At 42.2% G+C, this 14,480-nt stretch overlaps 1 protein-coding gene across 2 annotated transcripts in view; it reads left to right on the plus strand.

The window, feature by feature from the left end:
- The window catches only part of LOC137528783 (uncharacterized), a 97,186-nt gene that overhangs the window by 21,468 nt on the left and 61,238 nt on the right, over positions 1-14,480 (plus strand). For both annotated transcript variants that reach the window (XM_068250358.1, XM_068250357.1), the window contains exons 3-7: positions 1,735-1,823; positions 3,917-4,012; positions 5,613-5,717; positions 8,028-8,083; positions 12,977-13,110. In XM_068250358.1, the coding sequence (XP_068106459.1) occupies positions 1,735-1,823; positions 3,917-4,012; positions 5,613-5,717; positions 8,028-8,083; positions 12,977-13,110 (480 nt within the window). The remainder of the gene's footprint in view (positions 1-1,734; positions 1,824-3,916; positions 4,013-5,612; positions 5,718-8,027; positions 8,084-12,976; positions 13,111-14,480) is intronic.

Consider the following 14,480-nt stretch of genomic DNA (forward strand, 5'->3'; position numbering starts at 1 on the left):
CATGTAATATAAAAGGAAGTGCTGTGTATGCATTGATTGTAATTGCCTTGTAACCTAGCTTGACAAAGAAGCGTGAATGCTTTGAAACGTTGCTATAATGGTGTACAAGCATCTGATCGAATAAAAGAGCATTTATACAGATGGTGCCGGCTTCCTGCAATACATTGCTGCCATTCTTACACTCTTAATGGCAGAGGCCTGAAATCTGCTACAGTCACTCACTGGTCGACTGGGGTTTAAATTCTGAAAAGGGGGCGGGCTACAAACAGCCAATCAGATTTGTTTAATTTCAATGGAAAAATGCAATTTATTGATGCCAAGGACCCTAAAGCTCATAAACTTGGTCACCGAGCGACTGTATGTCAAGGTTAGAAACAGTGGGCGGAGGAAAAAAAACAACTAACTTTTTACATGTAAAAAATATAAAATGCAGCCATTCTTACGTTGTTAATGGCAGGGTTCTCAAACTTGACACAGTTGGTCACTGGGTGACTGGGATTAATATTCAGAACAGTAGGTGGAGCCTACAATAGCCAATCAAAATGTACCTATTGATTTTCAAGGGGAATATTGAAATTGCTGCCATTCTTAAACTGTTAATGGCGCAAGCCTCAAACCTGCTATCTGTCGATCATTAAGTGACTGGAGTTCAAATTCACTAAAGGGGCAGAGCCACAAACTGCCAATCAGATTTCTTTGCTGGATAAACTGCTTCCATTCACACAATTTTGATGCTAGGAATCCGAAAACTCACAAACTTGGTCATTGAGTGACTGTGTGTCAAGGTTACAAAAACTGTGTGGAGTCAAAAACATGTAAACTGCAGCCCTTCGTCACTGTTAAAGGCAGGGTTCTCAAACTTTGCACAGTTGGTTACTGGGTGACTGGGATTTATATTCAGACAAGTGGGTGGTACCTAAAAAAGCCAATCAATATTCACCTGTTGATTTTCAAGGGGAATATTAAAATTGCTGCCATTCTTGCACTGTTAATGTCACAAGCCTCAAACCTGGTACAGTTGGTCATTGGGGTTCAAATTCAGAAAAGGGGGCAGAGCCACAAACAGCCAATCAAATTTGTTGTTATTGATGCCAAGGACAAGAAAGCTCACAAACGTGGTCATTGAGTGACTGTTTGCCAAGGTTACAAAAAGTGGGCAGAGCCAAAAACAAATTTCACTGGGAAAATATAAACTGCAGGCCTTCTTACACCATTAATGGCAGGGTTCTCAAACTTTGCGCAGATGGTCACTGGGTGACTGAAATTAATATTATGGGAAAGTGGGTGGAGCCTTTAATAATAGCCAATCAAAATTCACATGTTGATTTTCAAAGTGAATATTTAAATTGCTGCCATTTTTACACTGTTAATAGCAGATGCCTCAAACCTGCTACAGTTGGTCATTGGGTGACTGGGGTTCAAATGCTGGAGAGGGGCAGAGCCACAAACAGCCATTCTGATTTGTTTAATTTCTATGGGAATATACAAATTATTGATGCCAAAACTCACAAACTTGGTCATTGAGTGTTTGTGTGTTAGGGTTAGAAAAAGTGGGTGGAGCCTACTCAAGCCAAATACATACCCGGGCAACCGGTCATCAGCTAGTGGTTTTCTAATATTATAAACTTCTGTATTACGCTGATTTCATTTTACAATCAATTGCTTTTCTTTACAGTTTTTTTTAAATGTATTTCATATGTTGTTTCTTTTTTCCATAAAACTGATACATCTTAGCATGCTTGGATGGATTGGAGGATTTAGTCATGCATTGCGAGTCTACAGTGAGACAAAAATGCTGACGTATGGATTTCCAGTTCGCTCAGGTATGACAAGACCATTTCTGATGTACGACAAAACTAACTAATAGTATACTGTAGTCATATCAAGAGGTATACACAACCTGTTTTATCATTTAAATGGTATAAAGCTTTATGTTCAGCAAACTTCAATATGTCTGATCAGTGTAGTAACAAAACAGTACTAAAACATCAATAAAACCCCGTTAAGCTACACCCAAGGCATTATGGGACATGATGAGATAAACAAGTCCAAAATCTGGCTCACTGCAATCCGGTGGTATCACCAAGTAAAAAAAAAAAAAGTATCATATGCCTAAGTCTTCTGGCAGCTACTTAAAGAGACTCTGTAACAAAGTTTTCATCCTTATTTCTTCTATCCTATAAGTTCTTATACCTGTTCTACTATGCTCTGTCTAACTGCAGCCTTTTCTAGTTGCACAGTGGCTGTATTATCTTTGTTATATGATCTAATCTTCTCTCCTCTGTCGGCTCTGTCAGGTTCAGGCAGTCAACCTGGAATGTGCTGTGCTGCTTGTGATTGGATAGAAGCTATACACACCCTCTCCAGGCCCCCTGGACACTATGTATGACTCACACACTTAGCTACTCTTTTGTTTGTAAACTGCATAAAAATGGCAATTACAAGCCAGGATTGCAGCAGAGAGTGGCAGAAACGTCACAGAGGGACCCAGGAGAACATAATGAATAGAATGGTATGCTTTTTATTGTAAGAATTTTACAGTGCAGATTCTCTTTAAAGCAAACCTGAACTGAAAATCAAAAGTCACAATAAACATACACACGTCATACTTACCTCCCGTGTAGTCTACTAATCTATCTCCTTCTCTTCCGCGTCCTGTTTGTCCATGGTGATCAATGGAATTTTCCATCCTCCATTATGGTCAGCACACTGTTAAACTGTAATATCTCCCACTTGAGCCACAGGGAAACATGAACATTACTTTGCTTATCAGTTGTCCTTTCAGTTATAATGGATAATTATATATCCGCAACTGATATATAACTGACAGCAACTGCTGTATTTCAGTTCTGACAAAATCTCCAGTCAGAACTGGAAGGGATCGTTGTTGGTGAGCTTCTGAGAGGAACTGATGGAGAGGTAAGTAATATTCATTAGCAAGTACATCATGTGTTTATTTTAAATTATTTTACTCAGTTCAGGTTCACTTTTAGTTCTCATCAACTCCACAATGAATTAAAGCCTATAAACAGGTTGTGAAAAGTATATCCACAGAGAATAATATGAATTAAAAACCTTGTTTTGTGGTAAAAAAAAAAAAAATTACCATTATGTAACCTGCAAAGATTAAAGAATTAGCAAGGTTTATGTTTGAATCCAGAGGCATAGCTAGAGATTATGGGGCCCTGTAGTAGAATTTTTGTGGGGCCATCAGACCTAGGCACTCTTGAGCAATGCCAACTGCAATAGCTATGGGATATGAGTTGACTAGGCAATGTACACTCCTATGCAATGTACACGGCAGTCTATAACACAAAGATGAAGACAAAGGGTGGAGAAACAGGGGAAACTAAATAGTGAATCCATCAATTACCACTGGGGCCCCCACTGCTTTAGGGCCCCATAGCAGTTGCTATGGCTGCTATGGTTATCGCTACACCCCTATTTGGAAGCATCTCTAGTCTATCTTATTTCTTTAGATTCTCCAGACCTCCTTCCCTGTTGATTATTTCTTCTCATCTCAAGCCATTTATTGAATACATGGGTACCTTCGTCCAGTGACTAAGCACTGTCGAAGCACCGAATAAGTGGGTGCGACCATACAGAAATTGTTGCCATGTATCGAATGGACATGCTGCAGGATGTCAGGCCGTTGTTTTTCGATCAGGGGCGTGGTGGTAATGGTGAGCAATATCGGGACTCGGACGATTCACGAGGGATTTTGTTTTGAAATTGATCAGGAATCGGCCTGCTGTGTGTGGGCAGCTGACAGATCTCTCTCTCTAATCAGATTTCATTAGAGAGAGATTTGTCTCTTAGTCAAATCTTCCCATCATCTCTAGATGTATAGGCATTTTTAAGGTTTTTCTTGATTGTTTCTTAATCTGTCACTGAGGCCTTTTCTTCCTTATTTCAGGAGTTGCTGGCACAATGACGTTTATACAACCTCACCCTGGCAGCTTCATCCTAGAGCAGCGAGAGAACGATAAGCTGACAATTGCAGCATTGTACAGTAAGTCCAGTAACGCAAGGCATTATTCCATGATAAACGACTGCATGCGGCAAAATTCACAGTGTTCCCATCACAAGTTTGCACTGTAAAAAAAACATTAACCACTCTTTGACTGCCTAATACAGATTGGCGGCCGCAGAGTGGCTCTGTTGTTCCTTCGCGCTGACATATGGCGTCATATCGCAAGAGGTGCGATTTGATGGGAGCTTGCACGAATGCGAGCTCCTGTCAGTAAACAATGTGGGGCACAGCGATCAGCCTTCCAGCTGGCGATCAGAGCTGGCAGGCTGTTTTCTTTCAGAAAATTGAATGTAGATATTTATATAGCACTGCCATCTTACGCATCGCTGTAAGAGTATAGGCTTGTCACTTAACTGTCCCTTGGAGGGGCTCACAATCTAATCCCTATTCCCTACCAGTGTCATATGCCTATATATGTATAGTGTAGTGTATGTATTGTAGTCTAGGGCCAAATTAGGGAGGGGAATGGGGGAGGGGATAAAAAAGCAAGAATTTTGCTATTTTTTATTAATTAAAAAAAAAATTAGAAATCGCAGCAGCGATTATAGCACCAGGAAAAAGCTCTATTTGTAAGACGAAAAGGGGGTACATTTCATTTTGGTGCCAAGTTGTATGGCTGAGCAATAAACCAATAAAGTTGTGAAGTGCTGAATTGTAAAAAATGGCCTGGTCACTAGGGGGGTATAAACCTCTGGTCCTCAAGTGGTTAAGGCTCCATCCACAGTGGTGCCTTGTATTGTGGTGTAATGTCCGCTTTGTAACACGGCTTACCACACTGCAATGGTCCATCTTAGCGACGTTCACAGTGCAGCAGGTGCGTTGCGGTATAACAGGTTGTGGTATGGTAATGCACTGCATGTAGTAGAAGTGAAGCATACTTTTCAGTGACGGATTGCTTCACAATACCTGATGCAATGCGAACGTAATGTGCAGTGCCGCTGTCCCGGTCCCCCTACTGTGGTAAGTATCATTGTTTTGGTTACAGGTTTGCTTCAAATTAAAGTGGATCCGAGATAAACTTTTACTCATTGTATAATTATGTTCCTTTCATATAGTTTATAGGACATTCCTCAAGCCAAATACTTTTTTTGTTTTAATACTCTTATTCCCTATAAACTAAACAAGCCTCACTCACAGCTTCTCCAGAAAGCCTTGGCACTCTGAGCCTTAGTAGCAAGGCCTTATGGGAGCTCAGTCTGGGCAGGAGGAGGAGGTTACTAGCCAGAGATTTCAGAGGCAGAGAGGAGGAGAGGGGAGTGAGGTTTTCACAGGCTGAGGGCTGGAGATGCTATCAGCTTGCCTGTGTGCAATGTGACAAACAGAACATGGCTGCTGTCATTGTATCACAGGAATAAATAATCATAAACTGTTGAAGCTGTATGCAGCCAGATTTGCTGTGTAAACTATCTAAACTTTAGATAAGATATATAGCCAAGTTACTTGTTATAGTTTTTGATCTCGGATCCGCTTTAAAGTATTGCTTTCCTGAATTTTGCTTTAAGTTGTAGAAATTGTACTTTAAAAAGCTGAAGCAATCATTGTTAGCCTATATTACACCTGTGGTCTCTGCTTCCTCCAGTCAGAGAGACTTCTCTTCCTCAATCTGAACTCAATGAATTTCATGAATGGGCGGAGTGCAACAAACTGTCTTACCACACGGAGTTCAACTTCACCGCCAATTATGGTATGGAAACTGCTGGCTTAGTATGCATAGGTGACTACGGTACATGATTGGACATCTAAGTGAGATACACACACAGCGTTTGAAAGCTCTCTGGCTTTAGGGTGATAGAAAAGCTATTTTTTTTTTACGTGAAATAAAAATTACATCTGTGAAAACATCCCCCGCAACTTTTTGAAATCAGAAAAATGGACACTTAAGCCACACCCCTGCCACACCCCCAATCACATCTCCGACACACCCTTACTAACAAATACTATAAAGATTTAATAAGAAATTGTCTTTTATAATTCAAACCACACAGGTTCTTTCTATTCTGGTTCATTTTCCATCACATTAGCATTTAAAGATAATTTGAAGACAATAAATATATCAAATTTAAGTATGAGAATAAACTTTAGAGTCCACACATATTTTTTTTTCCAGTAGGAAAATACAGATATTTACACAAATCTGTACATCAGTCCTGAAAGAGGGACAAATGGGGAGGAAAGGGGGACAGAGGGACAGGGTCCCCAAAGAGGGACAATTGGGAGCTATGGAAGAGAGTGATGCAGGTGAACAGAGGCGCCAAAAGAATAAAATAATATAATAAAAGGTTTAAAACATGGACATGGTAGCGGTGGAGACCTAGCCACTCCAAAGGACATTCAGACAGAGGCGCTTAGTACAGAACCGGATAGCGAATGCTATCTTAACTCCCTGAGGAAGTGGGGTCACCCCTGCGAAACGCGTTTTAATATTCTGGAGTGTATAAATACATTGTTTTTGTGTTATACTTTAACACGTACTTGTCTGAATGTCCTTTGGAGTGGCTAGGTCTCCACTGCTACCATGTCCATGTTTTAAATCATTTATTATATTATTTTATTCTTTTGGCAACTCTGTTCACCTGCATCTATTTTCAGTCCACCCTCGGTGGAAGGGCGGAAAATGATCTACATTTCTTCCCATCTACAGAGAGCGACTTCTTAACCCTGAGTGGGGACAGGCTTGTTCTCCCCACCTGCCGTTACAGTGGTTGCCTATGAGGTTTTTTTTTCCCTCTTTTTATGTAAATATATATATTTCTCTACTAAAAATGTGTTTCATTGACTCTAAACTTTATTTTCATCCTTTAAATTGATATAATACTAATTTTAAAATGTTAATATGAAGGAAAATGAACCAGGATAGAAAGGACCAGTGTGGTTTGAATTATAAAACAACATATTTTTCTTATAAAATCTTTATTGAATGCGTGACTAGGGGTGTGTCGAGGGCATGATCAGGGGATGTGGCCGGGGTGTGGCTTAAGTGTCCCTCTTTCTCATCTCAAAAAGTTGGGAGGTATGCTCTTCTGCAGGTGGAGGTGATAGGTGGAAAGGAGGGTAGCAGCATTGCTAATACCTGGGGCCAAAGTACAACTTAGATTTGATATCTGGGGTCCCAAAGATTACCCAACATTGAAATATGGGGGCCCCATAGTATCTGGGAGAGAGGGGCAGAAAAGCTACTCTTTGCTCTGACGGTGGTAAAGTCACTACAGCTCTAGGATGGTGTGAGCACAGGCAGGCCGGCTAGGGAATGGAGGCACCCAGCACACTTGCCGTGCATTTTGTCAGGGGAACCCATATTTGCATCAGAATTTGCAGGTTTGATGGAGGGTGGAATTTAGGACACCAGAAATGTGGTGCCCATAGGCTCTCAAGTCTCAGAATGTAAATATGATGCTGTATACAGATCTGAGGTGGTGGAAGGGGAACAGGTGCATAGCTCCCAACTGTCCCTCTTTTGGAGGGACGGCCCCTCTTTGGGAACCTGGTCCCTCTGTACCTCTTTCTACCTCAAGAGGGACATCTTTTTCGAGACTCTTGCACAAATCTATGTAAATATATGTATTTTTCAACTAAAAAATTTGTTTGGTTGACTCTAAACTTTATTCCCATCCTTTACATTGATATATTTCTATTTTTCAAAGGTGAATATGAAGGAAAATGAACCAGGATAGAAAGGACCAGTCTGGTTGGAATTATAAAACAACATATTTTTCTCATGAAAACTTTGTGGTATGCCTGACTATAGGTGTGGCCGGGGAGTGATTAGGGGTGTGCCTGATCCATTATTAGGGGTGTGGCAGGGGCGCGGCTTAAGGGTCCCTCTTTTTTATCTCAAAAAGTTGGGAGGTATGTAGGTGGGAGCTATGCTGTAGGGTCTTCAGCTGCTAATCCTCTACTGATTAAACATATATTACTATTATTGATTTATAAAGCAGTAACATATATTATGGAATTCTCAAATATCACATGTAATTTAGCCTCTCCTTGTGTTTAGCGCAGACATGTGATGGCGTTTTTGAAGTGCTGAATCCACCGCCAGCTGACTTGGAGGTTTGTGTTGATATTATAAGTTGTCTTGAGGACAGTTCATGTGCATTTAATGTCTGCCTTTATAGCACTTGATTTCTGTATCTAATTATTACATTGCTGTGTAATTTCAGACTAAATAGTAAGAGTTTTCACAGCGTACGTATAAAATATGCGATACTACCCAGGAAGAAGTGCAGGGAAGAAGAGCTGGCACTCAATGGTGGCTAACTTGCAAGGTGATCCGGAAGAGCTCAGCAGTGATGTGCTCTCAGCTGTATTAATTCATGTGCAGTAGAGAAGAAAATAGCGCTGGGCACCAAAACTATGCTTGCTAATTTATTCCAGGATCATACAGACATACAAAGTAGGGGGTAACAAAACGATCTAACAGCCGTTTCGCGGGATAAACGTTGCCCGCTTCCTCAGAGATCTCCGAGGAAGCGGGCAACGTTTATCCCGCGAAACGGCTGTTAGATCGTTTTGTTACCCCCTACTTTGTATGTCTGTATGATCCTGGAATAAATTAGCAAGCATAGTTTTGGTGCCCAGCGCTATTTTCTTCTCTACTGCACATGCGATACTACTGGGCTCAGTCATTTTGGCTGCAGGTATCAATAGCGATTATTTCAGCGGATACTTATTTGTAAAGGTCATGTGATACCCCCTAGAATTCCTCAATCCTGCTACATAGCCTAACCCTAATCCCTTCATTCTGCTCTATGCCTAACCCCTCCCCGCCTAACCTTAAAGAGAATCTGTACTATCAAATTCTTACAATAAAAAGCATACCAATCTATTCATTATGTTCTCCTGGGCCCCTCTGTGCTGTTTCTGCCACTCCCTGCTGCAATCGTGGCTTGTAATTGCCAGTTTTATCCAGTGTTTACAAACAAAAGACATAGCAAGGGATTTGGCTGAGAGTAGCTCAGTGTGTAAGTCATACAGAGTGTGCAGGGGGCCTGGAGAGGGTGTGTATAGCTTCTATCCAATCACAAGCAGCACAGCACATTCCAGACTGACTGCCTGAACCCGACAGAGCTGACAGAGGAGAGAAGATTAGATTATATAACAGAGATAATACAGCCAATGTGCAACTAGGAAAGGCTGCAGTAATCCAGACCACATTAGAACAGGTATAGGAATTTATAGGATTGAAGAAATAAGGCTGAAAATTTTGTTACAGAGTCTCTTTAACTGCAATCCTTTACTTGCAGTTAAGGTTAAGCAGGGGACTAGCACTAACATTAATCTAGTGAAGTGATGGCAGAGCAGTTCGCTGAGAGAACAGTTCCCCATGAACTTCCGCCGTTTGCCCATTTACTTTTAATGTGAACTTTCCTGTTAAAAGTTTGCATTCACATTTAACATTAAAGTCAGTGACCGCGAATTCAGTGCTTAATAGCAAAGCCCCTGTATATGATAGAAACCCCAAATTTGCAGGATATGTTAAGGAAAACAGTGGGAACAAGGAGAAAAAACATTTATTTCAAAAATACCTTGTTTTAGAGAAAAGTGATTTTAAAGTTTATGTTCAGAGTGTGGGAAATGGCTGCCAACCGGCTTTAGCAGGTAATAGCAAATCCCCCGTATATGATAGAAACCCCAAATTTGCATTATATGTTAAGGAGAAGAGTACAAAACAATGAGAAAAAAAACATTTATTTCAAAAAGACCTTGTTTTAGAGAAAACTGATTTTAAAGTTTATGTTCAGAGTGTGGGAAAAGGCTGCCAACTAGCTTTAGCAGTTAATAGCAAAGCCCCCGTATATGATAGAAACACCAAATTTGCAGGATATGTTAAGGAGAAGAGTGGGAACAAGGAGAAAAAAAAACATTTATTTCAAAAGACCTTGTCGTTTTAAAGAAAACTTATTTTAAAGTTTATGTTCAGAGTGTGGGAAAAGGCCGCCAATCGGCTTTATCAGTTAAATGCAAAGCCCCCGTATATGGTAGAAACACTAAATTTGCAGGATATGTTGAAGGAGAAGAGTGGGAACAAGGAGAAAAACATTTATTTCAAAAAGACCTTGTTGTTTTAGAGAAAATTGATTTTAACCACTTCACCACTGAGGGGTTTTACCCCTTGAACACCAGAGCAATTTTCACCTCTTAGTGCTCCTTCCATTCATTCGTCTATAACTTTATCATTACTTATCACAATGAAATAAATTATATCTTGTTTTTTTCGCCACCAATTAGGCTTTCTTTAGGTGGGACATTATGCCAAGAATTATTTTTTTCTAAATATGTTTTAAAGAGAAAAATAGGAAAAATGTGGGAAAAAATTCATTCTTTTTCAGGTTTTGGCCATTATAGTTTTTAAATAATGCATGCTACTGTAATTAAATGTATTTGCCCATTTGTCCCGGTTATAAAACCGTTTAAATTATGTCACTATCACAATGTTTGGCGCCAATATTTTATTTGGAAATAAAGGTGCATTTTTTTCAGTTTTGCGTCCATCCCTAATTACAAGCCCATAGTTTATAAAGTAACAGTGTTGTACCCTCCTGACATAAATATTTAAAAAGTTCAGTACCTAAGGTAACTATTTATGTATTTTTTTAATTGTAAATTTTTTAAATTTTTTTTATTACAAAAAATAAATAAATGGGGAGTGTGGGAGGTAATGAGTTAATTTTTTGTGTATAAGTAATGTATTTGTATGTGAAAAATGCTTTAGGGTGTAGTTTTACTATTTGGGCACAAGATGGCCACAGTAACATTTTGTTTATGCGACCTGCAAGCGTCCGGAAGGACGCTTGCAGGAAGTACAAAGAGGCTGGGAACTTTTTTTTCTTTCTTCACAATGATCGCTGCTTCTCGTAGAAGCAGCGGATCATTGCGGGGCTTAGATCAACGAACGGGAATGGATTTTCCCATTCATTGTTCTCCGGGCGAGCGGGCGGCGGCGTGCATGCGAGCGGGAGTGCACGCATAAGCGAGCGGGCAGCGGCGGGAGCGCGGCAAGTACGGATTTCTCCGTCCCTGGTGGTAAAAGGATGGAAAGAGGGACGGAGAAATCCGTACGGGTGGGGGTAAAGGGGTTAAAATATATGTTCAGAGTGTGGGAAATGCGGTTAAATGCCAGATAATGTATAGACCTATAGGTAGTGTAAATTTACATGTATCAAAAGAAAGAGCAGTGAGGAACCCAGTGTTTAAGCAGAGCAGAGTCCACAGATGGCCTAAGAAGTTGCCTTCACCACTATGAGTACTGCCGGAGATTTGTGCTGGTTGGTTGAGATTGCCGGTTAGTTGAGTTCTGGATAACTGGGAATATATTATCTGCATACCTACATTTTTATTATTATTTATTACCATATTTTTCACCATATAAGACGCTCTGGGAAAATAAGACGCACCTAGGTTAAGAGGGCAAAAACCAGGGGAAAAAAAGCTAAAACTAAAATAAAACTAAATGTGGTCTGTCCATATTTCAGGAGTCTTGTACATGACCTCCCCCAAATGGTGCCCTCCTGTGTCCCCCATGTGTCTTCCTATGTCCCCATGTCTCCCCCATGTGTCCTCCTGTGATCCTGATGTGTCCCCATGTCTCTCCCATGTGTTTTCCTGTCACCCCCAAGTGTCCTCCTGTAATCACCATGTGTCCTCCTGTCTCCCCCATGTGTCCTCCTGTCTCCCACATGTGTCCTCCTGTCTCCCCCATGTGTCCTCCTGTCTCCCCCATGTGTCCTCCTGTCTCCCCCATGTGTCCTCCTGTCTCCCCCATGTGTCCTCCTGTCTCCCCAGGTGTCCTCCTGTCTCCCCCATGTGTCCTCCTGTCTCCCAAAGTGTCCTCCTGTCACCCCTATGTGTCCTCCTGTCACCGCTATGTGTCCTTCCCTCTCCCTCTCCCCCAAGTGCCCTCCAGTCTCCTCCATGTGTCCCGCTGTAGCTGCCAAACCCCCCCCCCCGCTTGCCTCTACCTCCTCCTCTTTGTTTCGCTGGGTCCCCACTTCTGTGAGCAGCGGCTTACCTCCTCCATCATCCCCACGGTGATTGAAGACATCCGGCCTCTCTGTGCGTCTTTTCTAGTGCTGGCTTCTAATGACGCATCATTAATGATGCGGGGGGGGGGGGGGGGGGGACAGCCACAGTGGGCACACAGGCAGGGAATCCCTGATGACGGTGGGTCGGTGGTTCATATTGGCGGGTGTTCGTAAGTTGGGGATTCCCTGCCTTTGCCATACAAGACGCAGGGACGTTTTTTCCCCATTTTTGGGGGGAGAAAAAGTGTGTCTTATACGGTGGAAAATACGGAAAGTGCTGACATATTACATTAATTATCCTGGTTTCAACATCAGAAACACTTCCTGTATATATATTGTTTTATATTAGTATGTAACCCAGCCCTTCTAGAGATGTTTAGCCTAGGCCAGTGATGGCTAACCTTGGCACTCCAGCTGTGACAAAACTACAAATCCCATCATGCCTCGGTTTCCCCGAGTTATGCTTAGAGCTGTCAGAGTATTGCAATACCTCATGGGACTTGTAGTTCCACCACAGCTGGAGTGCCAAGGTTAGCCATCACTGGCCTAGGCTATGAGGTCGCACAGCCTGCTCCTCCCAGTGCAGGCTCTAAGATCACTTTGGAACATATAACAAACAAACATCCCTCAGTAATACACCATCCTGTGTGCCTAACCAATATTACCTGGCCTAACCCTAACCCACCCTTAAGAGACCTTCATCCGTATCATAAACTAGCCTTGACAGCCCCCAATGTTTCTGTTTCATGTTTTTGTACTTACCAGTCAACATGGATAGTGGACTCTTTCCATTTCCCTTTTCTTCAAAAAAATCATTTGTATCTTGACTTGCAACCCTTCTGCTCACTGTACAATATATACTCCATCTGCTGAATAGCAACTTGCTGCTTACACATTCTCCTTTGTCCTCTGGTTGTATTAGGTCAACACCTGGCATCTTATAGCTAAATCCTCCAGTGCTGCCGATCGGCATTATGATGTCAGAATCCTGTATACAGCGAGGTTGGAGTTCACTAAGGATGGAGACAACTATACACTGCGGGAGATCATCACCGCGTGAGTTTTTGCCTTCTAATTTCATTGGTTCCTACCATTCATGGGCGTAACAATCACCCCTGCAACCCCTGCCATTGCAGAGGGTCCCGGAGGCTTTGGGGCCCCTCCTCCTCCTTCTCCCCAACTGCAAGTGCAGCCAATTAGAAAAAACTCTCCCCGTTCGCTCACAAAAACCATCCCTGCACCTCCTCCCGCCATGCAGAGTGTCTGTAATTTTTTTCAAGGCTGTGGAGTGAGTACAAAAATCTTCCGACTCCTCAGTTTATGAAACCACCGACTTCGACTCCGGGTGCCCAAAATGGCTCTGACTCCGACTCCTTAGTCTAATACTTACCAGGGCTGTGGGTTTTGTACAAAATCATCCGACTCCCGACTCCGACTCCTCAGTTTATGAAATCACCGACTCCAACTCCAACACCGGGTACCCAAAATTGCTCCGACTCCTCGACTCCGACTCCACAGCCCTGAATTTTTTCCTTCTTCCGGACGCTGCATCACAGCAGAACACTCACTGCTGCCATTCGTGCCATCTGCACAATTAACAAGCTGGCACCTCATTGCATTCCAGTGGTTCTGGAGGCGTGGCTAGCTTTCAGGGACAACAAAGGGATGATTTGCATATTTAGCAGTGATGCATTGTGGGAGATATCATATGCTCACTCCACCCTGAATAATAGCAAATACCTTCTGTTTTAAGAAGGCAAAACTTATGCTTTACATAGCATTTTTAGTAAGGAGGCTTTTTGGTCCCTTTTAGCCCCTTACACACTCCTAGGAGTTCTGGTGGTTCACCATGAGCTTGGTGGGAACTTTGTTCATGTATCAAAGCCTTACTCTGGCCAGCTCAGGGGTTCTGGTTAAACCAAGGTGCTTGTTAAAATCAATCAAGCAATAAATAAAACATAATAAAAAACATTCAGAATAATGTGACTGATTAATGCTCTTTCCTATAGGAAGCTGATGGTTCTCGTTAACAGCAGACGGGACACTGAACTGCCACAAGAGCACGCAGTCCAGCCTTCCATCTGAATGACGTCTCAAAGAGGAACTGTAACCAAGGACTGAACTTTGTCCCAATCAGTAGCTGATACCCCCTTGCCCATGAGAGATCTTTACCATTATTTGAATAGATCATCAGAGGGGGTCTGTATGGCTGATATTGTGGTGAAACCCCTCCCACAGTGTGATGTCAGGACCTAGGTTCTCTTTCCGCTTCTCTTCCTGCAGGGTGGCTGCACAAGCCCGTCCGAGCAGTAGCCGAGTGAGCCTGCCCGCACATGTGCAGGAGCACGGAGTCCCTGGCTCTGGTTTACTGTGCATGCATGGATAGGCTCACATGGTTACTGCGTGGCCATGCTGCAGGAAGAGGA

Source organism: Hyperolius riggenbachi, chromosome 8, assembly GCF_040937935.1.
Source record: "Hyperolius riggenbachi isolate aHypRig1 chromosome 8, aHypRig1.pri, whole genome shotgun sequence".
Classification (NCBI taxonomy): Eukaryota; Metazoa; Chordata; class Amphibia; order Anura; family Hyperoliidae; genus Hyperolius; species Hyperolius riggenbachi.